At 35.7% G+C, this 27,666-nt stretch overlaps 1 protein-coding gene across 7 annotated transcripts in view; it reads right to left on the reverse strand.

Annotated features, from left to right (window-relative positions):
• Positions 1–27,666, reverse strand: part of LOC150094164 (tight junction protein ZO-3-like) — a 528,478-nt gene that overhangs the window by 341,889 nt on the left and 158,923 nt on the right. For all 7 annotated transcript variants that reach the window (XM_090411771.1, XM_090411769.1, XM_090411767.1 and 4 more), the window contains exon 8: positions 7,287–7,455. In XM_090411771.1, coding sequence (XP_090267897.1) covers positions 7,287–7,455 — 169 coding nt within the window. The remainder of the gene's footprint in view (positions 1–7,286; positions 7,456–27,666) is intronic.

Below are 27,666 nucleotides of genomic sequence, written 5' to 3' on the forward strand. Positions count from 1 at the left end.
TTAAAGACTCTCTCTCTCTCTTTCTCTCTCTCTCTCCTGTTCCTAGATGTCACACTCACTCGTGTATCTGAAAAACTGAAGATCTCCATTTACAGAAAACCCACTCATGCCAATAGATATCTCAGGTACAGTCCAATCTCTATCCACCTCAAAAACTTGGTATTATCTCTATGCTCAACAAATATGCTTGCTACCTCCTCTGCAAAAAAAAACAATATCAACAAACTTCAGTTTCTTCTTACAAGTTTCTTCTTAGTTGCAGTTTGTTGTAGTTGGTAGTTGTTGGAGACAGAGAGTTGTAGAGTAGCTGCCCTCTCTCGATGAGTCTTTGGACTCCCTGGAGGTGTCACGTAATAATATTAATATTTAGAATCTTTTGGGGGGGGGGGGAAGCTATCTCTTTATTCCCATTGAAACCTAGGTTGTGGAAGGAGATATATAGATGACACTTTCCTAACCTGCAGTCATGCTCCTGATTCCTTAAAGAATTTCCTAGACCATCTCAAGTCAACACCCGAAAATCCAATTTACTGCAGAATTAGAGACTGATTAAAGACTCTAGCGCTCTCTCTCTCTCTCTCTCTCCTGTTCCTAGATGTCACACTCACTCGTGTATTTGAAAAACTGAAGATCTCCATTTACAGAAAACCCACTCATGCCAATAGATATCTCATGTACAATTCCATCACTATCCACCTCAAAAACTTGGTATTATCTCTATGCTCAACAAATATGCTTGCTACCTCCTCTGCAAAGAAAATGATATCAATAAACTTCAGTTTCTTCTTTCAATCTTACAAGTGGGCTTCTTACCACTTCCTCACCATATTGAAGATAGAAGTAATGAAAAAGGCTACATATCAGTTCCATTTCACCTAAGTTAGCTAAAGTTCTCAAAAAAAAAGCTCTAACATTCAGACTTCTTTTACTCCTCTACCCAAGCTCCATTCCTTACTCAGTATGTCTAAACAAAAACATAATTTAAAATATCCAGATGTTTACCATGTTTGGTGCAAATGAAATGCCTTATTTTGGTAGAATGAAAAATCCATCAAGTTACGCCTAGAAGAACATAACAGAGACATCTGATATGGTAGAACAAGAGCCAGCACTCTGTCTAAACCATGTCCTGAATTCTGCTGATGCTAACGACAAAAACTCTATCGCTCACCTAGTCATGTGGAACAAATTGGAAAACATCTCTCAATGCTATGATGAACTGGAGAGAAAATTGTAGAATCTAAAGAAATCATCCTCAATCCAGTACATCGCAACACTAACATCAGTTATAATCTCTCAGACTGTTATTGATTGTACTGCTATCCAGCTTTGGCATTCATTAGATCTTGAATGCATACACACACCCAACAATGAGAGCTACACAAAACACCTTCAAATGTTAATATGTTAGTGTTTTAATGTATAGATTTTCTCTTACCATGTTTGTTGGTATTTCTCTCATGTTATGCACCCAACGAAGGCTTCTAAGAAGACTTCATTGAGTGCATAACATGAGAGAAACTAGTCAACTAGTTGTGCAGTTTACTTAAAATAAAAGAATGTGTCTATTTATCTCTGTCAGCTTCTAGTCATTTAATCTGTTTCAAATATATATAGGCAAACTGGCCAGTGGAAACAGATGCAACAAGCAATAAAAATATTTGTCATGTTTTTAGTGGACAGTGTAGAGTAGCCTCTGGAGACTCCATAGGCTCAGTTGGTATAGACGAAGCATTTTGGTGGGAAAGACCTGGGTTCAATTCCCATCCAAGATGTAGATGTGAGGAACCTTTATCTGGTGTCTCTTTCGACTAAAAGTGAGTTAGCTGGTCTCATATGGAGGTAGGAAGTTTTTTCACCCAGAAATTTGGGTTTTTTGTCCCCCCAGAAAAGACAAACCGGCCCCATGAACACATGCTTCTACAGGCATAGGACCCACCGGGAGGCAGACGGTCAACCACCTCATCCTCAAGATGATCGCAGTTGTGAAGTCCACAACTAAAGAACCTCATGGTTCGTGAAAAGCTTGAGACAAGACAAGAGTGGCCTCTGGCTTCTGACATGGTCTTGGGACTGCATGGAGGTATTAATACAATAATTATTTATTTTTTGAGAAAGGGTGAGTTAGGAGACAATACCATATGGCAGCATTTCAGATTAAGGTGTGCTCAATGAAATCCAGGCAAAATCACATTTTCCATATGCAATATTTAATGGTGTCAGTGATGCTGTTAAGATTTGAAGAGGACGAGTGATGGTTAATGGTCTTGCAGATATGAATGATCTAAAAGGTGACTAATATGCAAATGAGAGAATGCATGTACATCAGTCCTCAACTTATAACATATGCAACTCATGACCACTAGTACTTATGACAGCCATCCCATTAATACTTTCACCAAATACCACCTCTCATCTGCAATCCATGAACCAAGGTGTTAAAAAGTTATAATGCTGCCTTCAAGGCATATTATTTAAGAAATACAGAATTTCTGCTAAAGCTACTAATGCTACTTAGGGTGAAAAAACCTTCAAGACTTTTGATAGAAATATACTATTTTGTAATGTACAAAGAATGTAGATGCAGCATATTTGAGGAAACAGACCTCAATATGAGTGATGCAAGGTGCAATTCCATATTACAGAGAAACTGTGTAGAAGTTACACATCATGAACATATTTTTAAAGAAGCCCACTACTGTTGCCATCTTACCCATTGAAGATGAGCCATCTGCCGAACTTTTTGTTTCAATTCCTAAATTGAAGAATTTGTTGTTAATGACCTAAGCCTCTTCTGACTCCTCCAATGAATCATCCAAATAATAAAGCAACAACTTTGAGGAATTACTCTTCCTCCACATGTTTCCAGCTGATTATGTGGTTGTTAAGTGCCACAGAAACACTGTACACTCATGTTTCATTATTATTACAATGATTCTTTGTATAATAATTCATACATAATTTTATGCATGATGTTTATAATAATTTGTATGTTGCATTATTTCACTATAAACAAAAAATAAAAATTAGTTTAAAAAAAAAAAAAACCAGAATAAAACAGATCTACATATTTTAACATTCTAGCATGTTAATTGTTAACATATCATTATGGTTCATATAGTGCCTGACATCAGAATGTAACCCCATCATAAGTTGAGGACTGGTTGTATTTTAAAGAATTACAGTAAAAATCAAAAAGGAGGAGTGTGAGAGGAAAGACTAAGTCTGTTGCCAAGTTATGATAGTTGCAAATTAAGATGAAAGGTCATTAATGCAAATGAGTCAATGCATTGGTTTTGTAACAGTGTGAGGAATAGCATGCATTTTTTCAGTTTATGTAATATATATGATGGACAAAATATCTTGTGTATACAGACCATGCTGAATTTGAGATTAGGTATCTGAAGAAACTGTTGTTCAGTGAGAGAAAAGAAATGCAAAATTGGGTAAGCTAAGGTTTTGAAGGTGGATACACCCGAGCATAAGTGTAGGCACTCTTGAAGTGAGTGTGAGAATGGAAAAGTTCAATGGATGATAACTGTGGTTTTTTTTAGAAAAAATCTGAATGAGTATTATTAAAATATGCTAGGGAGACCTGTGGACCAGAGAAGATGTTACAATTCATGTACACTAATACCAGAAACATTAGAAACAAGGATCAGTTTTGGGTTGGTTAGTTGTTCAACTTGCTTGACAGAGAAGGATAATATAGTTGAGCAATTGAAGAAAGGATAGTGCATTTCCACAGAAGAGTGAATATCACAAGGGGAAAGGGTATTGCTGATTATATCAGCAATCATCTTCAGCAATCTCCCTCCAGACCATAATTTCACAATAGAAATCCATCCCCCATAATGACAGTCCTTGATTCCATAAGTTTGAATTTTAGTCCTTTTCAGATGATCCTGGTCTATGGCAGCATCCAATTATATATTCTGTCTTGTTAACATCTATCTCAAAAAATTAGGTCTCAAACCATTACCTGTATTTACTCATACTGCCAATACTATTGGATATTTCTACTCTGGTGGGATTCAATTTCTCTGCAGTCAGTAGCAAACTCCATACCCTTCCTATCTTGACTGCCCTCCTTGAATGTGTCATATTCTATTCCTGTTAGGATATGATATCCTCCTCTGTCAGCAAGGCCTCACAATGCCAATAATTTCTGATCTGACCACATTTATCAGAACTAAGAACTCCTTGCTTTTATTCTTGATGCTTCTGGAATTAATATATGTATATACATACATAACAGCAAACCATCACGGTAATGAATATTCTAATAACTCTTAAAATAATGACAAGTTCGTTCCTCAACCAAATTCCCCATTATATTTTGACAGGTTTTCACTCTTTTTTTCTTGATCAAACTGATTGATCATTACTGAGATCATCCCAACAATAATCAATTCTTGCTCTCTCACTCTGTATATCATTACAGTCACAATCATGACCTCTTAATTTAATGCATGCAGCCACATCCAGTTTCCCCGACCACTCACTTTCAAAAAAACAACCATTTCTCCAAGCACCAAATCCATTCAAATATAATCTAACCTGCAAGTACAAATCTTTTTGACTCTCAAAATCATCTCTATATCGACATACCACACAACTCCATTTCTCTTACACATTCTACTCACTAATCATCTAGTATTATTCATTCATCCAAATCATTCTACTGACTAATCACAGCTCTCAAGAAACACATAATCTTGACTCTTTTGCTCTTCTTTTTTTGCCTCACTCAACTTTTCATAACTTATCTTCCAGTTCATTCACTCTAACCATGGCAATTACTTCCACTCATTAAACCTATTTGCATATAGCTTCAATCATATCATGAGTCTCTGCTCCAGGAAAATATGCTTTAATGACAAGTTCATCCAGCACACTCATAATCATGGACTCCCCATATTCTTTTTCCTCAATTTGTGCTTTCTTGTCCCATCCTTTATTTACTTAACTCTCCTACTATTTGTCAAGTATCTTTCAAGTCTCTAACTCCTGTGTAGTATTTACAAAGCACTTGAAGACTCAAATCTACTATTTTCATATCACCTTTCACACACACACACACACACACACACACACACACACACACACACACACACACACACACACACACACACCTCTTTCATACTGCTATCACTGCAAATACCTCCATTCATACTCATATTCTGCCTAGCTTGCTTCACTACCTGCTCTACCATCTCATTTGCTACCTCATTTGAAATTCCCATCACATTCATTTAATCTGCCTGATTAACATATATTTCTGACATATTCTGGTACCATCTCCTTTTCCCCATAAGCTACTCACATTTACCAATGCATACCACATGTGCACACAAACACACACTCTGCACTGAACAAACTTTTTCATATCAAATTTAAGCAAAGCACTCATGGCCCCCACTGTTCTAACCTCTTCTTCATGTTTATTGTACAACTGATTTCATATGACATTAGCATCCTTGGTTTTAGTAAAAACTCTAAACCACACAAAGCACGTTTGCAATGTGTTTGATACTATGAAAGTAGAATTGGAAACAATAAAAATTTGACACTGTAATGACACATAAACAGAAGATGTATTCCATAAAAAAACTGATATCATATATTGATTCAAAACAGAATGTTCGACCTGGCCATCTTCTGTATCAGGTTACATAAGTTAAAATGAACAAAGTAGAAAAGAATGTTTAAATTATAATCATCACCATCAAATTTCTGATAACTATCCTCAAGGAGTGTACAGGATACAATGATAGCACTACATGAATAGTTTACATTATTACTTTTACATTTACATTATGTTTAAAGTATAAAAAACAGAGAACATGATGTGAAAACATCACCTTAATGGCAATTTAGACCTAGTCCAATGCATAATTTAGAACCCAGTTCACATGTTTCTTTACTATTCCATTCTACTTTGTTCACTGTAACTTACATAAGTTAAATTAAATGGCAACAATATCAAAATTCTGCTTTGAATCAACACATAGGTTTGTTAATTGTTTCCATTTATTTAGTAAATAACCCTTTACTATTATCACTAAACTGAAGTCGACCCACAACTTTGCTAGTATTCAATTTTATTAAGTGGAAGTAAAATGCTAAACAACAATTGGACTTTCTCTGTATAGCTGACTCACATTGTAGCAAAACCATTATAACTTACTCTCAGTAACAAACTACTGAAAGTGCCAGCCAAAGATCCATAGCCGAATGCTATTCTAAACAAATCACTATAGAAAACTATCTCCTATGAGCACCAACTCTCTCTCTCTCTCTCTCTCTCTCTGTGAAAGAGAGAGAGAGAATTTCCCAAAAATTGCAAAGTATTTGTTGATAGTCTCTGTAGACATTCTGGAATAAAATTAAATAAATCAATATTTGATTAAGGAAATAGCACATGTAAAAACCATACATAATCTGCTTTAACATTAAGAGTGAAATGTCAATTAGCTAAATTATAGATTCACATCTGGGACTTCCACCATTCTGACATTCAACTCTCACTATAGCTAACTTGTAGAGACCAAAGAAATAGTCCTTTAAAGCAGAAGGATTGCTGCATAGAATTTCCTTTAGAAATTCCATGTAGAAATTTGCATTGATATTATGGGGCTTCAACTGGGAATTTTCAATAATTAATTTATTATAATGGCATTTCTTTTCTTTTATGCATTCATATTGATCACATTCATAAAATGCAAATAGCCTATAGTACATACATACATACATACATACATTAGTATTAGTGCCATGAGCAGGATAAGGGCTAGATAATTCAGAAAGCTTTCTCCAGGGACTAAACATGGAACTTTTTCAAGTGACTTCAAACCTTCAATAAGCAAAGTGGTTGTCTCTTACCATGCAATGAAAAGTCATTAAAACTAAAAACGTTCTGACATTCAACAGCCATGCCTATGGTGAGATTTGAATCCAAAATCAGTTGGGTGGAAAGCAATACACGCTATCCATTCAGCCAACTAGACCACATTCTGTTATAGTGAGAGTTGACCACAAAAACAGAGCAAAAAAATCAGTATGACTTGAATGTCAAACAATGGAAGAAATTCTCAAATTAATAATATTGTTAGCAGTGATATCCCCTGAAGAAGCCTAGATGTCAACAGTGAAAATGCCAATGATATTCAATAAATGATACTGTGACAATTTCCTGAGTCTAACACTAATGTAATTAAATACAATATAGTAGAAGTTGAGATGATCAAAATAAATTATACATAATTAATGACAGATATATTTACTTTTATTAAGATTTGTTGTAGGTTCATATAAATTATCGGCAGACCATTGATCTCCTACTGCACTTTTTTCTCCATCCCTCCTGACAATAAGTTGGACTTTTTCTTTGCTATTTTCAATTAATTTTTTAGCCTCCTTCAGAGTCATGTTTTCTGTGCTAGTATTGTTGATCTACAAAACAGAACAAATATATAAGAAATGGATTATTATTCTTTATTTACATCTTGTATAATTAAATGTTATAAAAGAACAATAGTACACTGGCAGTCATTCTAGGGATGTTTTCAAACAAATGATATCAGATTAGGTATTCTTTGAAATACAATACAATTTCAACAGAAATATTAACACCAGCAAACTTTCAATCTCTCATTTTAACATTTTGGAACACCTAATATTGAGAATCCTACTATATTTGGAATTGCATGGGAGTAGATCTGATAATGCAATCTCATTCTTCAAGTTTAATCATAAAACTTTGTTCATCTAGACATAAAAATAGCTTTGGAAAGTCACATTTATCATGGTAAATTTATCTTTGTCATTGCTTTTAGAAACACTAATATATATATATATATATATATATATATATAAAAAGATAAGCTGAAATTTGAAACGTTTTTATGTCACGTTTCTTTGTCTCTGGCTTACCAGACCAGAACTCGGGGGATTGGGTGCCGCAGGCGCCCCTAGTATGTGTGTGTGTGTGTGTGTGTGTGTGTGTGTGTGTGTGTGTGTGTATATATATATATATATATAAATAACCTACACCTTCAAAAATTTTTAACTTCAATCTTTCTTGTGTGTAAAAAGCTCTTTCACTTGGTTAAAAAGTAAATTATACTTGCCAAGAAATTATATTCTTGCTTAGTCATTACCCAAACGGTTTGCACATTAAGTATCTTCAAGGCTACTTGTATACAGAGGCTGTTGACTTCACATCAGTTGCATCAGAATCCCATAATGAAAAGTTGACACACTTCCTTTCAGGTGTGTATATTGCTATGTATCATAGGAAGGATCAATACTCAGAGGAGTTTTTTACTGTACAAGTAAAGTGTCATCACCAAAAACTTGGTGATCCTTCAAATCATTCTAACCTCAAGGAGTGACCTGAAAGATCATTTACCATCCACACTGGTTACTTTTCTTGCATCTCTCAAGATACAATATATAAACCCTCTACCATATATGATAGAGGGTACAGCCAGTGGTGAGCTATGGAAATTTTAACAAAGGGCTCGCATTGTTGAGCAAAAAAAAATAAAAAAAGCCATAGTTCACACAAAAACTTATTAATACAGCTTGTGTACAAATTCTAATCAAAAAGTATGAAAGTATGAGGACAATCACCCTCTAAAGGCCATCGTTTTTAAACAAATATTTCATGATCTAAACATGAAATATTTGCACACAATCAACTGTGTTAATTTATCTTACATGAGAAAAACATTTTTTAACTATCAAAATAATAAGAAGAATGGAATCTTTTATAAAGCATTTGATGGGCTACTGGTTTTACCATACGATTGACTAAGAAGAGAGAAGGGTAAAGATAGCGCATATGCTTATTTTATTTTCAAACTTCGGCACATTCGTTATAGAGGAGTTGAAACAATAATTCCAAATAATCTATACACTGCTGAATAGACTAATTTTTGTTAGGTTACTGTATGAGTTTGTCACTTAATATGTTTGAAAAAAAAATTTTTTTTGAAAAAATAAAAAAGTAAACAAGAAAAGGGGTTCGCAAATTTGAGAAAAATTTAACAAAGGGCTCGTGCAAGCCCTGCGAGTCCCTTATAGCTCACCACTGGGTACAGCCATAGGCCCACTCTTTAGCCAATTTCTTTATGTAACATTTGATAAACATGCACTTGGTAGCACCATTCTCAAACCTTGTATCTGGCTTAGATATATTGACAACATTTTCTCCTCCTCCTCCTCAAGAGCCAGTGTCCCAGAATCAAGTTCACCATAGAAAAATAAAATAATAATAGCCTGCCTTCTCTAGATACTGTAATCATGCACCTTCCCAATGAAATTCTTTCTTTCTTTTTCAGTTTACAGAAACCCACCTGCACAGGTAGATACATACATACATAACCTTTCCCATCATCCCTTCTGTCAACAGTATGGTATTATCAAAACCCCTGTCAAAAAAACTTCCAACTTCTGTTCCACATAGGCTTCCCTGTCAGCTGAACTCTCCTTTATTCACCAGATCTTCCTAGCCAATGGTTACGTTGCTAAGAAGACCACAAATTGGTTTTTCCTCCCTTCTCCTCATATCTTTCTTGTCAAAGAGAGTACAGTAATGCTATTACTGTTCCCTATATCTGGGGCACCTCAGAAAAATTATCTAGGACTCTAAAAAAAATATAATCTCTGGACTGTTTTCAAACTGCATCTGAAGATGGCTGCTTTTATTCGATCTCCTAAGAATCCACTATCCCCCCTCTCTGTTTCAGGTGTTTACAAGGTTCCTTGTTCTTGCAAATTATCTTATTATGATCAAACTGATGCCAACATCTACCTAGAAGAACATGAGAAATATATCTACTGCTATAACTATGGTCAGTCTAGTCTAGCTGAACATGTTCTGGATACCTTGTACAGAATCAATTGGAAAAAACTATCATCATACTTCACTGCAACAAATATAAACTTGAAAGACTTTTCTTAGAATCAGCAGTAGATTTGTTAAACCAGCCTAATCTTAATAAATATGAATGTGTTAAACTTCCCAAGATTTGGGAAACTTTAATCTTTAGACCTCCCACATAATAGCAAAGGCTAGCCAAAAGCATCCATAAAGGGTGCCTCTCATAGGACGTTAGGCATTTAATCTAATTTCTTCCACTTACTGTTTTGAGTTATTTTGTGTGTGCTTATACAATTTTGAGACTGTATCCTTGATGATGCCTCTGTGGAAGAGATGAAATATAGGATCTAATAAACTTATATTTTATTGTTCTCTTATGCTGTATTCTTTTTCTTTAAACTTGAGTTTGAACCAGCACATAAGTCTAAATACTGACTTTAAGCAGAGTCAGAATATCTGTAATGCAGTAGAATACCATACTACTGTTGAAAAAATTTTAAACTGCTAAAAATTATTGACCACGTTACAGCAAAATCCATACTGTGTAAGGCATTGCTGTATATAAGGCATATTCCGATAATTGGACCACATTTTTTTTTTTTTTTTATTAAGTTAAAAGCACAATAAAGAAATAAAATCTGATAAGTTTCATAAGTCGTTTGAATTACATCTTCAGTCAAATGACTTACGAAACATGTCGGGGTTTATTTCTTTATTGTGCTTTTAGATTAATTTTAAAAAAATGTGGTCCAATTACCGGAATATGCCTCATGAACTTCTAAACCACAGAAACCTCCACTTACAATTGCTGTATATGTTAATTTTCTCCCTGATTGAAACACTGGTCTGCAACACCATGAAATCCTGTCTTACTAAAAGTAGATAAGATTCACATTACCATCATTTTTTACTGCACCAGATATTATGAAAGTCGAAAATAATATTTCATTACTAATTTCCTACTGACAGTTTTCTTCTAAATTGGTTTAATTTTTAATACTGTGTGTGTGTGTGTGTGTGTGTGTGTGTGTGTGTGTGTGTGTGTGTGTGTGTGTGTGTGTGTGTGTGTGTGTGTGTGTGTGTGTACGTAGCACCTAAATCTTCTCCATTCCTCTTCTCCAATTGGAGAAGAGAAATGGAGAAGACAGACATGATTAAGTAATTGAATATTCTTGCACATTAATAATGTTGTGTTATTTTCTGATATCTGCATTTTTAATATGGTTCTGTCAGGGATACTATCTACTCATTAACCTAATTTTCTTCTCGTATATGGTCACCAATCTTTGAAGAACTTATTTTTATCTCAAATCTCAGATTTACACATTAAAATGGTTTGAACATTGTCTTATACACCACTAGCTTGGTATTTTAGCTGATCTCTCTTTTGTATGTATATCTCTCTCTCTCATATTTCTATACTTATTTAATCTACCCATACAAGTCCTTTCTCCCCTCAAATGCATCAGAATAAAATTCTACAGGCTGATATTCTTTATCTTCACTAACTAAATTAGATGTATTTTCACATTCCTCTGGTTTATTTAATTCTAAGTTTAACTAACCTGCTACTATTTCATCCATGTTGATTCTTTTTGATTATCATCACTCTTATGTTGTACATTATTGAATTATGTACCTTGGGGTTTCTGGAATTTCTTTCTAGAATTTCTTGCATTAGGTTTTGTTTTACCAGAATTTAATTTTCTCTTTTGCTTTATATTTGAATTATGAGGTTTGAAACTATTCCCTTTCCTACTATCTGATTGTGAATGAGGTGCACAATTAGTATCAGGAAAATAACCCTCATCCTTCAATATTGTATTCATATTCTCTCCTAACATAATCAAATTTCTATTCCCTAAAAAAGTACCTTTTTAACCTATCAGAGTGTACATTCACAATTTTACTAGGATTTCTCACTTCTTGAATCCTAAAATTCACAGGAGATAGAGCTATATAGACCTGAAGCTTTCTTTCCCAATTTTTCTACCCTTTTTATACTAGATTTATCATCCAACAATAGTATATCTCCTGGTGCAAATGACTTATACTTTCTGAAACGATTAATACACTGTCTGGTTTTCTGTGAACTTAATTTACTTATTTCGCCTACTAACTTATGAGTAATGGAAAATTTATCTACTGCTGTTTCTAGGTACTCAATTTATGTCATTGTATCCTGTATAAATGGAAGAAGAGGACAAGGAAGATGAAGAAAATCTTAGCTGGCAGATATCAGACAGTGGACTGGTATGAACTCTGAGAGACTGCTCAGAATAGCTGAGAATCGCTCAAAATTTGCCAAAGTGGTCGCCGACCTCCGATAGGAGATGGCACTCAAAGAAGAAGAAGTATCCTGTATTAGGAATGAGTGAAACAACTTCATTAGGAAAGATTGGATCAAAGACATATAAAGCAAAAGATGGGTTTTTCCTTGATAGTAGAATGAAAAGCATATCAGCATGCATATAATTCTTGAGAAAGATATGTGTTCCAATCATTCATTTTAATGTTTGCAAGATTTGAAAGTATTTGCTTTATATGTTTATTATTATTACCCCAAGACCTCATGGAGTCACAGACTCATCTGGGAGGTCCTTTTATCACATCACACAGACACAGCTCATCATACTGTGTCTTAAACACACTCAAACTCCTTGCAGACACCACACTCTCAGGAAAGGCATTCCAATCATTCACAACTCTGCACGAAAAAAAAAAAAAAAAAACTGCCTCTCACTCCCCTACTCACACCCTCTTTATATAGTTTCCACCAGGGATGACCTCTGTTTCTTCCCCGATCTCCGACTATTTTCTGTAGAACTTCTCCAGCATTGATCCTATCACAATCCCTTACCAACTTGTAGGTAAGGGGTTGTTATAGGATCATATATCTATATTTATAGATATGTTATAGGTATCATATCTCCCACTCTTCCTCCTGTCCACCAGACTCTGCAAATTACATTTTCTCAATCTTTCCTCATACTCGACATCCCAGAGGTCAGAAACTACCTAATATATAAGTGACTTCCAAATATCACATAAAATCATTCCTTGGTTTCTGTTGAGTGTGCCTTGTGAGTGGATAACCATTGCAGACTCTTTGATGTTGGGGGCACTGAAGTTGTCTTCCATGTAAGGCATGGAGCTTTTGTCCTGTTCAGTGTTGTGGTGAGTTTGGAAGAAGTGGAAAGCTAGGCCCGAGTTGACTTCTCTGATATGTAATGGATACAACAAAATTATCATTGTTTAAGTAAGGAAATACCGTGAGTAGACATATTACTTAAAATTATAATAATTGAATTAACTCATATAAAATATTATTTATTAGTAGATTTTCACTTTTGAATTTTCATTTTAGTAAACATCAATTTTTCACCTAAGGACCACAACCCTTTCACAGGATGGAGGGGTAATGTTAGGAGGAGGAGGGTAATGTTGAGGAGGGTTTCTTTTAGGGTTTATAAATAAACCCTAAAAGAAACCCTCCTCAAAGAAACCTTAGAGCTAATCCAAGCTAAATTTCATCCCGATATTTCAGCCCTATTTCAGTTTACAATGAACTCAGGCTATTTCGTTTGGCAGGAAAAATTCTACAAACAGATAGAGGGGACAGCCATGGGTTCACCATTTTCCCCACCCTTGGCCAACTTCTTCATGGAGATGTTTGAAGAGAAAGCCTTAAACTCAGCCCCACAAAAACCTACCATATGGCTTCAATACGTTGATGATGTTTTTGCTATTTGGCCACATGGCCCGGATTCACTCCTCTCCTTCCTAACACACTTGAACAACCAACACCCTAGAATCAAATTCACCCTGGAAAAAGAGGAAAACAATAACCTCCCCTTCCTAGACACACTAGTCACCTGCCAACCTGATGGAACCTTGGTTTTCTCAGTTTATAGAAAACTCACCCATACAGGCAGATACATTCACCAACAATCCCACCCCCACCCCCTCACAACAATATGGAGTTATTAAAACATTATTCAACAGGGCAAAAATAATCTGTTCTAATGATCAAGCCCTAACCACTGAACTAAATCACATCCGTGACACTTTCTCAGCCAACGGCTACCCCCTCCAAAAAATCCAAAAAATACTTAACCCAGTTATCCACAACCCACCACCCCCTCCCCTTCACAAAAAAGATTACTCTAAATCCATCACTATTCCCTACATCAGAGGCACCTCGGAAAAAATCAATAAAATCTTAAAAAAACATGACTTGACCACTTGTTACAAACCACACAGAAAACTGGCATCCCTTATCCGCTCCACCAAAGACCAACCACTTCCCCTAGACCTACCTGGTGTATACCAGGTCCCTTGCAGCTGTAAACTGTCCTACTTTGGCCAAACAGGCAGGACAGCAAATATCAGAATCTCAGAACACAAGGATTACATCCGATTTCACAGTACAGCCACTCTGGACTTGCAGGACCACGCTCTGGATACCCGCCACAGAATAAGATGGAAGAAAGCCACAGTAATACACCGCAGCAAGTTCAAATATGAAAGACTATTCATGGAATCAGCCTCGGCCCTTAGGAACATGCCAAACCTCAACAAATTTGGATGCATGAAACTGCCCCAAATTTGGGAAACTTTTATCAGAAGAACTTCAGCCCAAAGGCCAAGAACTACCAATATAGCCCGCCAGGGGGCACCATCAGGACTTTAGGAAAACGCTAGCTTCCTAGCTTCAGTCTCATTTGCTGTTATTAGTACTTGTGTGCACGTGTCTTTTTAGTAAGTTCCCAAGAAGATGGCAACGTGACGTTCGCCGAAATATCGGAAAGTGTATATTAAAGTTTATTTAATCTATATTTCCAGTATACGCTGTCAATTCCTTAAATATTAGTTATCATTTATAAATAAAGTACTAAGCTTTACAAAAAAAAACAAACCTTTATTCTTCTTATAAATGAATAACTGTGAAAAATATAGTATAAAATCTCTTATTCCCAAATTTATATATAAATTAAAGTATATAAAGTCACGAAAGTATATAAATAATTCAAACACAATATAAATAATTATAAATATATGTAGCAGTTTATAAAAAATTAATGTACAAAATCAAATAATAGAAAAATAATATTATTTTAAACACAATCTCAGTGACTTCCTTGGTTTGTTTAACTTTGTACAGGATATATAAACTTGGTTAATAATTGGAAACTTTTAAATGGACACAACTTAGAATTGTCACACATAGTTTACTTCTTAGTGGATTTAAAATGTAATTCATCTGAGAAAATATTTCTTGCATATGTATGACAAACCAAATACAGATAGAATAACTACTGGGACGTTTTTTTCATTGCTATAAATGTTAAAGGAATTGATGGCAACATTGCATTCTGTTATAATTTGATTTTGATTTTTGGTATATTTTTCTCAGCCATGACAGGCCGTGAAACCTGAAGCCTGACATGTTTAGGGAAACACAAGATGAATTATTTCTGTATTCAGAATATGACCTGAATTGCAAAAGCATTCAGGTGCAGTTATTGAATAAGGTGGAGGAATAATTCGTCTGTTTTAAATATTAAATAGCTTGAATTCAGTGGAAAAGTACTGTATAATGGTTATAAAATAATATGTAGTGATTAAAGTTTTAAGAGAAATTAAATTGCATATTTCTCAAACTAAATATTTGAAAAATTATAAAGTAATTTCTAAATTCATTATCAAAAATCACATTTAATACACCATGTTTTATTCAGGAAAGACATTTATCGTCTTCCTTATTGCCTGAAATCACCTGGAAAATTTCTAGACTTACTTATTACAATAAGGTGACTGCTTCCATGGACAGAGAAGAAGGATACACAGTAATATACTTAGATTTTGCAAAGGCTTTTGATAGATTACTGTATGATAAGTTAATAGTCAAACTGGAGTGGATGGGGTTGGATATTAGATTGGTGCATTGGATTGAAGACTGGCTATCTGATAGGTATCAACAAGTTGTGTATGGGGGGAGCGATATCCAGGAAAAGGAAAGTTACTAGTGGTGTGCCTCAGGGGTCTGTTTTAAAGCCATTGCTGTTTAATTTGTATATTAATGATATTGTGAAGATTTGAATGGAGATATTCAGTTGTTTTGCAGTTCATGGAAAGTTGGGACAAACCATGAAAAGTAGTGAAGATGTTGTAGCCTTACAGGAAGACTTGAATAAATTGAGTGATTGGGCATGGGAATGTGAGTTCAATGTTGTAAAATGTAAAGTTTTAAAATTTGGAAAACAAAGATGGGATGCAGAATTTATGCTTGGTGAGAATATATTGTTGGAGGTAGAGGAAATAAGAGATCTGGGGGTGATAGTGGATAAGGATCTAAAATTTACGGGACACATTGCCAAAATTGTGAAGACAACACAAAGGCTTCTGGGAATGATGAGAGAGGACACTGACTTGCAGAAGTATGAAGATTCTTGTTGCATTGTATAAGGCGCTGATTAGGCCACACATGGACTATTGTGCCCAGATTTGGCCAACTGGTTTTTAGAAGGATGAAGAGATGTTGGGAGAGGATCCAGAGGTGACTGACTAATGTAGTTTCTGACCTCTGGAATGTCGAATATGAGGAAAGATTGAGAACATGCAACTTGCTGAGTCTGACTGGACAGGAGGATGGGAGATATGATAGAGACCTACAAGTTATTAAGGGGTTGTTACAGGATCATTGCTGGAGAGGTTCTACAGAAAATAGTGGGAGATTAGGGCAGAACAAGAGGTCATCCTTCGAAGCTGTATAAGGAGGGTGTGAGTAGGGAAGTGAAAAGCAGTTTTTTTCATGCAGAGTTGTGAATGATTGGAATGCCTTGCATGAGAGTGTGGTGTCTGCAGAGAATATGAGTGTGTTTAAAGCACAGTACGAAGAGCTGTGTGTTTGATAAAAGGACCTCCTAGATGAGTCTTTGACTCCATGGGGTCTTGGGTAATAATAATAATAATCTCAATCCAGAACATGGTTTCCAGAATATCTAGTCTTTCATCCACTTATGTTATTAATTTGATGCAGGTTTATACCTTTTGCTGGTGGGATTCTCAGTGCACACAATGGCTAGTTTAAATCCATGTGGGAAATGAATGAACATTTAATTTAGAATGAACAGATGGGTTGGCATTTCTCATTATAGTAAAGAAGTGAGATTATTTATATCAGTAATAAATTGGAGTGTGATAGGTTGAAGGCATATTTCTCTTTTTCAAGAACCATGGTTGCATGATGTTGGAGACACATGCTCTAGGATGATAGTCAACAGGATCTTGAAGATGAAGTTCATCTTCAAGATGAACTTCATCTTGCTATAGACAGCACCTAAGAATTACTTCACTAATGAAAAGGACACTGAGGGGGGGGGGGGAGAAATATGTTGTTACTCTATTGTATAAGATTTTTATCAAGTCACATCTGGATACAAGCAAAAACATTTCTGTAGTGAAGATGTATAACCAGATTAATAAAGAGGATATTATTGATGGAGTGAAAGAAATAAGGAGAGAATAAGTAGGCAATGATCTCTCAAGATTTGCTGAGTAGGAAATTAATAATCAGCTTTGAATTATACAGTAGAGAATGATATTTATAATAAATACACACACAAAGGGCATTGCATAATGTATAGCAAGTTGTGAAACTTCTTTGTGTGTAGGCAAATGGTTAAGAAGAAGGGTGAAACCTGAGTGTGAATATAAAGAAATGAAAATTATTAATGCAGCATGTCTGGTTTTTAATCAGAGATAGCAAACTTCCAATACAGAGTCCTGTGATTCCATTAATTAATTCAAAAACTTTCATTATCCTTAGTAATGGTCTAAAGTTATCTAAATAATTAACAACTTTCAAGTTGTTAATTATTCAGATTATTTTAGAAATAAAGTTCACAAATTTTTTAATATGGAATTTGAATTTTTTCCCCCTAGGGCAAACATACTATTCTCGATATTACTCTGAGTGCAGTAGATCGTTTGAACTATGCTCAGTTCTATCCTATTGTCATATTTATGTGAGCTGAGAACAAGCATGTTGTTAAAGAATTGAGATCCAGACTTGCAAAATCAAGTCATAAAAGCACTAAAAAAAGCTATATGACCATGCAGTAAAACTTGAAAAATTATGGTCTCATATATTTACTGGTAAGTGAAATGTATTAAAGCTCTAATTTGTAGAATTACGTTATTATTTTTTCATATGATCATATTACACGGTGCTTCTTTTTGGTTTCAGTTTTTTATATCATTGGACAGTGTATGAAATCACAACTTCATAAGTTTTACTACAGTGAAACTATAACATGACTTAATGAGTTAAAAACAGACTTCAACTTAACATGGTGAAAATACATGTTTAATTAGCCAGAAGATTTTTGACTGTAACAAAGACAATTTCAAATAGTATGGACTAAATTATTAACAAACCTTCATGAAGTCAGTAGACTCATTACAGAAGGTCTCAGCAACTCTACTATTTAACAAAGGTTTGATGTAGCTTGAAAAAGTAATAGGTTTGATCATTGTAATTATTATTACTAAAGACCTCCATGGAGTCTGGGGACTCACCAGGTGAGACCCATATCACCCATGACAACTATCATACTTTTTCTTGAATTCATTCACACTGCCTGAACTCACCACCTCAAAACACAGTCCATTCCAATCTATGAGAGAAAAATCTAGCTACTCACTCCCTTCTTGCCTGCATTCATTCTCAAGTTCTATGGATGCTCTCTGGTTCTTTTCTCCTGCTCCCTTAAAATGAAAAATACCATTTCCTGTTATCCTTTCAGAAGTTTATAAGTCTCAGTCATATTACCCCTCTTTCTCCTGTCAGGTAGTCACAAGAATCTGACATTGCATTCTACTCACTTGCCACTCTCCAAGTTTAAAATAAAAAAAAATTAAAAAAAATTACTCCTTCACCATATTATTATTACCCTAAGACCTCATGGAGTCAAAGACTCATCTGGGAGGTCCTTTTATTACACACATAGCTCATCATGCCATGTCTTAAACACACTCAAACTCCTTGCAGACACCACACTCTCAGGTAAGGCATTCAAATCATTCACAACTCTGCACAAAAAAAAAACCTGCCTCTCACACCCTCTTTATACAGTTTTCAGGAATGACCTTGGGTTCTTCCCCGATCTCCATTTTCTGTAGAACTTCTCTCAGCATTGATCATATAACAACCCCTTACCAACTTGTAGGTCTCTATCATATCTCCCCTCTTCCTCCTGTCCACCAGACTCTGTAAATTACATCTTCTCAATCTTTCCTCATATTCGACATTCAAGAGATCAGAAACTACCTTAGTCAGTCGCCTTTGGACCCTTTACAACATCTTTCATCCTTCTGAAAACCGGGTGACCAAATCTGGGCACAATAGTCCATGTGGCATAATTAAAGCCTTATACAACAGAACAAGAATCTCCCTACTTCTACACGTCAGTGTCCTCTGCATCATTCCCAGAAGTCTTTGTGTTGTCTTCACAATTTTGGCGATGTGTCCCCTAAATTTTAGATCCTTATCCACTATTACCCCCAGATCTCTTATTTCCTCTACCTCCAACAATATATTCTCACCAAGCATAAATTCTGCACCCCATTGTTTTTCCAAATTTTAAAACCTTACATTTTGCAACATTGAACACACATCCCCATTTGCTTGCCCAATCACTGAATTTATTCAAGTCTTCTTGCAAGGCCACAACATCTTCACTACTCTTTATAGTTCGTCCCAACTTTGCATAATCTGCAAACAACTGAATATCTCCATCCAAATCTTTGCCAATATCATTAATATACAAGTTAAATAGTAATGGCCCTAAAACAGACCCCTGAGGCACTCCACTAGTGACTTTCCTTTTCCTGGATATTGCACCCCCCATACACAACTTGTTGATACCTATCAGATAGCCAGTCTCCTATCCAATGCACTAATCTAACATCCAACCCCATCTGCTCTAGCTTGACTGTCAACTTATCATGAGGTACTCTATCAAAAGCTTTTGCAAAATCCAAGTATATTACTGTGTATCCTTCTCCTCTGTCCAAGGAAGCAGTCACTTTATTGTAATAAGTAAGTAGATTACTAAAACATGACCTCCCTTTAGCAAATCCATGCTGTCCATTAAAGATTATACCATTGTTGTCAACCCGACTCTGGATCCTAGTTCTCACAAGCTTCTCCAACAACTTAACCACAGCACCTGACACACAGATAGGCCTATAGTTTGATGCTTGAGTTCGATCACCTCCTTTATGAAGTGGCACAATCTTGCCCTCTTTCCACTCTTTAGGAACTTGACCAAGTGCAAGACTCATATTAAAAAAATATGTCAAGGCAGGTGTCAACTATCTGGCACATTCCTTCAGAATACGCGGTGATATATTATCAAGTCCCACAGCCTTATTTACATCTAGTTTACTCAACTCCCCAAACACCTCTTGCTCACTTACAGTCAGTCTCTCCTCCCCATCATCAACTGTTCTTAATCTCTCCATGAAGTCACATTCACAAGATTGAAAGATCTTTATGAACTGCTCATTAAGTATCTCCACCACACATTCTGCAACAGCTGTCTTTATACCATTTCCTCCAATCAATGTCATCCTTCCATAATCATTCTTTCTTTTGCTGGCTACATATCGAAAGAACTCCCTAGGATTCTTTTTGGCTTCATTAGCTAACTGCTGTTCATACCTCTCTTTAGCTACTCTCACCAACCAAGTCGCCCTCCTTGCCTGGTCTTTGTAGACCTCATGAAATTGGTTACTTCCACTTCTCTTATGCTGCCTCCACAATGCCCTTTTTCTCTGTATCACATGCGTAATCTCTTTATTCATCCATCTCACACCTACCTTATTTAACCTTCTCACCCATGGTACACCTGCAAGCTGTCTCCTGAGCTCTTCATAATCACCCCCCCCCCTTGTAGTTCCACATATACCCTTTTTTTCACAGGGGTCCTTGCACTGCTGGCAACCACCCAGGTAATCACCTCATGGTCACTTTCACCAATTGGTCGATGATTTGACACTTCATTGATAATTACATCCTCCGATGAGATGACCAAATCCAAGACCCTTAATCCTTGTGTGCCCTCTGTTACATACTGTCTGAGGCAGTTATCCCTCAAAAACTCAAGAAACTCATTTTCTTTACTTCCAGTTGCTATCTCTTCATTCCAGTCTATATTGCCATAATTAAAATCACCCATAATGATCACCCTTTTCTTATTTGCTTGGCTTATTTGACTATACATTTCACTATCACCACCATCCACATTACCAGGTCTATAACAACATCCCACCAGGTATTTGATTCCATTCACCTCTATCTCACGCCATACTGCCTCAAAACCACTGGCCCTATTTCCCTCTTGCATCTCTACCTTGTATGGACATAACTCTTTCTCTATCATCAATAGCACTCCCTCCCCTCCCTTTTTACCCCTTCTATCCTCACGAAACACATCATACCTTTCCATCTTTATTCCTGTCAGGATGTTGTCCTCATCTAACCATGTCTCACTTATTCCGACAATCTCTGGGTGCACAGACGCAGTTAGTGCTACCATTTCATCTGCCTTGTTTCCAATGCTTCTAGCATTGGTATACAAACACAACAACTCAAACACATCAACACTCACTCGATGTGATCTCTCTATGCTGTACTGGGGCCATTTCCCTTTCTGCTTCTTCATTTTAGAACCCTTTGTAATTCCATCTGTTTCCTCTTGATCCCTGGTCATCCCATTACCTTCCTGCCTACACATGCTCCCACCTCCTCTTGGAGCATCCACCTTTCTCACGCTGTGTACCCCTGTCCACCCTGAGCCTCCCCGTTTCCCTGCTCCTCTTGCACACCCATTCTCTCATTTTCTATACTCATACCACTCACTTCCCCATTCATTTCCACTTCTTCAATCTCTCCTGTCTTACTCTCCTGCTCTTCCACATCACTCCCTTCTCGATCTCATTCATTCTCTCTATTCACTTCTCTACTTTACAGCAGCAGTCTCTCCAAGCGACCCACACCATAACCACTCAAATGCAGTCCACCGCTCCCATATAGCTCACTTCGTCCCTCAAACTCATTCCACACGTTAACAAACTGTACTCCCATCTCCTCACACATTTCAGCCAGAATATCATTCATAATCCTTGCTCTCCGCCTCATTTCACCACAATCATACCTAGGCAACACACTGACTACCCTTCCTGTCACACTGTTCTCTTTTATCTTTCCAAGCAGTCTTCTGACATTCATTTTGACATGCTCTTTGTTCTCTATCAAATCATTTGTACCAATTAATACAATTAACTCTTTTGCTCGCTCCCACCTCATATTCAATGCCTCAATCACTCTACTCATTTTACCGCCTGGAAAACATACCTTGTGCATTTTACCTTGTGCCACTGAGAGCTGCTGATGATTCTAAGAATTTTAGAATCAGCAGCAGCTCTCATGAATCAACCAAATCTTAATAAATATGGTTGCATCAAGCTTCCTAAGATTTGGGAAACGCTTATCATCAGAGGTCCAACTTTACATTCCAGACCACCTAAAACCGCCCTTAGAGGGCGCTCCACCTAGATAGGACTTTAGTGTCTCCCACGTGGTTGGGCTTATTATTGTTTGTTATTTGTTTTTATGTTACATTAGTTTTTTTGTAATCCCTGAAGATGTCTCATTGACTGAGACGAAATACAGGAAGAATTAAATTCTGTTTTTAATCCTTTCTGAGTGCTGTATACAATCCATTAAGCCTCCGACATGATGTTCTCACAGCACTTAAGCCTCTACACACAAATTTTCTATAGAAATTTAACATGCCAATGAATCTATAAACTTGCCTACCTGTTTTTGGAGGTTTGGTTGATAACATGACTTCAACATTTGACTGAGTTGGCATAATTCCTTTGTTGTTGGTTTGATGACCTAAATACTCAACTTCTTTTAAGAAAAACTGGCATTCAGAGCATTTTAAAGAAAGATTTGCTTCATCTAATCTCTTTAAAACATTCCACAGGATTTTACAATGGCTATCTAGATCCTTTGAAAAAATTAGAAGATCATCCTGAAAACAGACGACTCCATTTCCTAACATATCCGATAAGACAGAATTCATTAAAGACTGAAATGACATGGCAGCATTTCTTGCACCTTGTGGTAATCTACATAGCTGATATTCCTACAATCTAATAGTAAATGCAAGGTATTTTCCATCTTCCTTCTTGAAAGGGATCTGAAAGTAGCCAAAATTTAAATCCAGTTTTGTAAAAATTGTGCTCGTTCCAAACAGATCAATAACTCCTCAATCTTACACACAGAAAGAAATCAATAGGCTTTGTAACCTTATTGATGGCTCTCAAGTCTAAGACAAACTTTTAGGTTTCCATTTGGTTATTCAATTAAAATGAATGAGCTATTCCACTGAGAATTTGACTTCTCAATTATTCCTTCCTTTTCATATTCCTGCAGTAGTTTCTGAAAATGCTCTATATATTTCAATGGAGTCTGATATTGCCTAATGTAAATATGAGAGTGAGTAAAAATCTGCACAGTGTTCCACTGCATTAGTGCAAGATATTGAAATAATATCCTCAGTGAAAACACCAGAGAAAAATTCAAAGGCAGATTTAAAGAATTTCAAAATTATATTCTTTTCTTCACTAGAGTTTGCTGATTTCATTGAATTCTGCAAGTTCTCTTTTGTTTCCTCAATGTTTTCCCTCTCACCTTTCTTTAGTGATCATCATCAAATTCCGGCAATGTACCCTCAAGGAGTGTACAGGATATGACAGTACTACATGAAAAAATTACATCATTACTAACTTCCTATCTACAATTTTCCTCCAGACCAGTCTGTTACTTGTCAAGACTCCAATATTATCAGATCTTATATTTCTGCCATCTAAGGCACTTTGTACCCTATCAAACCACCTATATCTTGGTCTTCCTCTGGGTCATTTTCCTGCTAACCTGGCAGAGAACACTTGTTTTGCTAATCTTTCCTCACTCACTCTGTTTAAATGACCACATACTACCTGAGATTAGCTAACACATTCCTGGATGCTGACAATGTCAAGTTCTTTCCTGATATCCTCATTTTTAATATGATATTGCCATTGATGACATCTGTTCAGCCTCTAATCTTTCTCAGGACTCTCATATCTGCAGTCTCTACACTTTGGTCAAGTCTTTTACTTCTGACCCAGCTCTCAGATCCATAAGTTAAAACTGGTTTGAACACTGTCTTGTATACAGCTAATTTAGTGTTCTGACTAATTTCTCTCTTATTCCATATGAATTTATTCAATTGACTTCCCACCATATCAGCTTTACTGATTCTGTTGTTCATTTCCATATTTAATTTACCATCTTCACTAAAAATCGTGCCTAAGTAGGTGAAATGTTTTACTTGTTCCACAGGTTCTCCGTTCACAATGCAGTTGACATTTTCAATGATTCTGCCTATTTTCATTGTCTTTGTCTTTTTATTGCTGACCTTCATACCATAATCTATTACAACAGTTATTCAATTTAGTCAAGGAATCTTGAAGACTCATAGTGATTTAATGATAAGTATAACATCGTCTGCATAAAGAAAAGAGCTGACATTAACATCTCCAATTTTGATATCATGTTTAATACCACTTTCCTTCATAATGTGATCCATATAGATAATGAATAACAGAGGGGATAATGTACATCCTTGTCTCACACCTGATTTAACATTAAACTATCTTCCTGTGCTTCCTTCAATTCTAATTGCTGACTTACAACTCAAATAAAGACAAAGTATTGCTTAATATAATGCTCCATTGACACCATATAACTGTAGCATATTGAATAGCTTCTCTCTTGCCACCTTATCACATGCCTTTTCCAGATCTAAAAAACTTAAATAGAGATCTTTGTTATATTCCCATGATTTCTCCACTATTTGTCGTAAAGTGAAGATCTGATCCTGACAGCCTCTATTTGGCCTGAATCCAGCTTGTTCTTCACCAAGCTTTTCTTCTACAATTCTTCTCAACCGTTTCTCAAGTATATTTGCATAGATCTTACTAGGAAAACTCAGTAGGGAAATACCTCTGTAATTCTCACATTCAGTTTTATTTCCCTTTTTATATATGGGTACTATTAGAGCTCTACTCCTATCATTCTATGCACTGCAGCCACTGCAAGACTTTTATACCACCATACTTCAGCATTTCTGGACAAATATCATCTACTCCTGCTGCCTTTCCACATTTCAAGCCTTTGATGGCTTTTTCTACTTCAAGTATGAGTATGTATTCCTGACTGTATGCCTGTTGAGTGTTTTTTTACCACTGTGCTATCACTGCTTGTTTCATTTAGCAATTTCTCAAAGTAATTACTCCATACTTCAAGGATATCTTTTTCTCCAGTTTTCAAGTAACCTTTATCATCTCTAACTCCTTTTACAGTACTCTTTCCTCCATTTCTAAGCTTCTTCAATAACCTCCAAAATATTTTGCCACATTCTTGATATTTATTTTCTATGTTCTTGCCAAAGTCCTCCCATGACTTTTGTTTAGCTAGTTTTACACAGTGTTTAACTTTCTTACATTTGTCTCTGTATTCTCTAAGAGCACAAGATGACTTATTTGCCAGGAACTTTTGATATGCTTTCTTCTTTTCCTTCACTGCTTCTTTAACTCCCTGTGTCCACCATGGATTCTGATTTTTCTATCCTTGCAGACAACCTCACCACTTGCCTCTCTGGCTGAATCAATCAAGGTTTTCTTCAAGGCTTGCAACTGAATCTCTAAAGTTTGGTTCCTGTTCTCAAACACTTTCATTTTTTCTTCAATAATCTTTGCGTATTTTAGTCTACAGTTCACATTGGAGAACTGCTCAACTTTTATTCCCTTTAAAACTTTCTTACATGTACTTCTTTTCAATATGAAATCCAATTTTATCCTGCTCAAGACTAAATTGTGATCACTTCCAATTTCAAATCCTCTGTACATTCTGGTGTCCTGCACCAGGGAGAAGACATCACTATCAACAATAACATAGTCAATGAGACTTTTCTTATTTCTTGCGTCTTCTCTCCATGTGAATTTGTACACATTTTTATGATGGAACATGGTGTTAGTAATAACCAGTCCATGACCTGAGCAGAAATCCAACATATTTGCCATTGCTTTGCTCTTTTCTCCAAATTTTCCCAATATATTTTTGTATGTCTGATAATCATTTCCTACTCTGCTATTTAGATCCCCAACAAGGACCAACTTTTTCTCTTTCATTGTGTCAGATGCTTTCTCTAAAGCATTAAAAAATTCCTCCACTTCTACCTTAGTAGAACCTTCTGTGGGACCATAGCACAAATAAGTCTGATTGTCCAGTTCCCCATTCTCATATTTACCCACATCACTCTACTTGAGACTGCCTGTCATTCAAGAAGATTAGCCTCGTATTTAGTGTTGAATACAATAGCAACTCCTTCTTTTCCTTGATTGTCATTGCCTGAATATAACATTTCGTATTTATTGCTCAGAAAGATCTCACCAGTTTTTGTTTTTTTTGTTTCAGTCACCCCTATTATGTTGATCTGGTACTTATCTAATTCCTCAGCTAGCTCCATTTCTTTGCCATTCAGGCTTCTTATGTTGATAGTACCAATCTTTAACTCTGGTGATGTTGAGTTGGAGTGTTTTTTCAGATTTGTTTTTTAGAGTTTCAATAATAAAATCTTGATCACTATCATCAGTGTGTTTAAAAACTACAGGAGACTGCTCTAATTTTCTTTGTCTTCCTCAAACAGTAATTCAAGTCCACACAAGGACATTGTACCATCAACAAAATTTCATGCAAAAGAATAATTCTTCATAAAATCAATTCCAAATATTACTTGTACCTTTTGATTAGAAAATTCTGGAAGAACTATTAATGGATGACCAACTTTCAAAGTAATACAAGGAATCGAAATGAAAGCATTTATTTGCTTATCAGTTGAAATTTCTGATTCGAATATACCCTTCAACTTAATTGTATAACTTAAAACTGATATGTCATTTGAAATTAGAGTTTTAATTTTGTTAAACTATAAGAAATTAGTGAAATAATATGTTTCACTCATATGTTTCAATGTTTCAAAGATAATTGTTTGACAGTTCTACAATGAATCCTTGTAGAACTGTCAAACAATTATCTCCATTAGCATAAGGAGCTAATGCTACATCATACTCTCTTTCAAGGTATGAGCTGCCTTTAGTTTAAATCTTACCCATGTCTAATGCCAGCAAAGGTTGGTCAATTGGTATGTTACTAATGGCTCAGCAAAAAGTTAAGCAAGTTTGAGCACGGTTAGTAGTTGGAAGGGATTCAATCATTCGATGCTGTTGGCATACTTTGGACTCCCTGGAGGTACTACTAATAATAATAACTAATAATATTTCTGTCCTTGCCAATATGATAACGGAATAATAATTATTTCCAATTTTCCCTATATTCTCAGATTTCTTATGTTGAAAATAAAATTTATCCCTAACATAACAGTCTTTAGCAATTATTTCAGACAAATTGTGGAGACTACAACTGTATCAGAAATAATTATTTTAATATTTTAATACAGAGATGAGACAAGCTATATTACATTTCACATAGTATGCTAAAGAGACAATGATTTGATCAACAGTTATTCAACTGGCTTGACCTCTAGTGAAAAATAAACAAAATAAATAAAATAAAATAACGACATCAAAGCTAT

This window comes from Typopeltis vanoorti, chromosome 22 (assembly GCF_054136105.1).
Source record: "Typopeltis vanoorti isolate ZY-2024b chromosome 22, IOZ_Tvanoo_1.0, whole genome shotgun sequence".
NCBI classification, from domain to species: domain Eukaryota; kingdom Metazoa; phylum Arthropoda; class Arachnida; order Uropygi; family Thelyphonidae; genus Typopeltis; species Typopeltis vanoorti.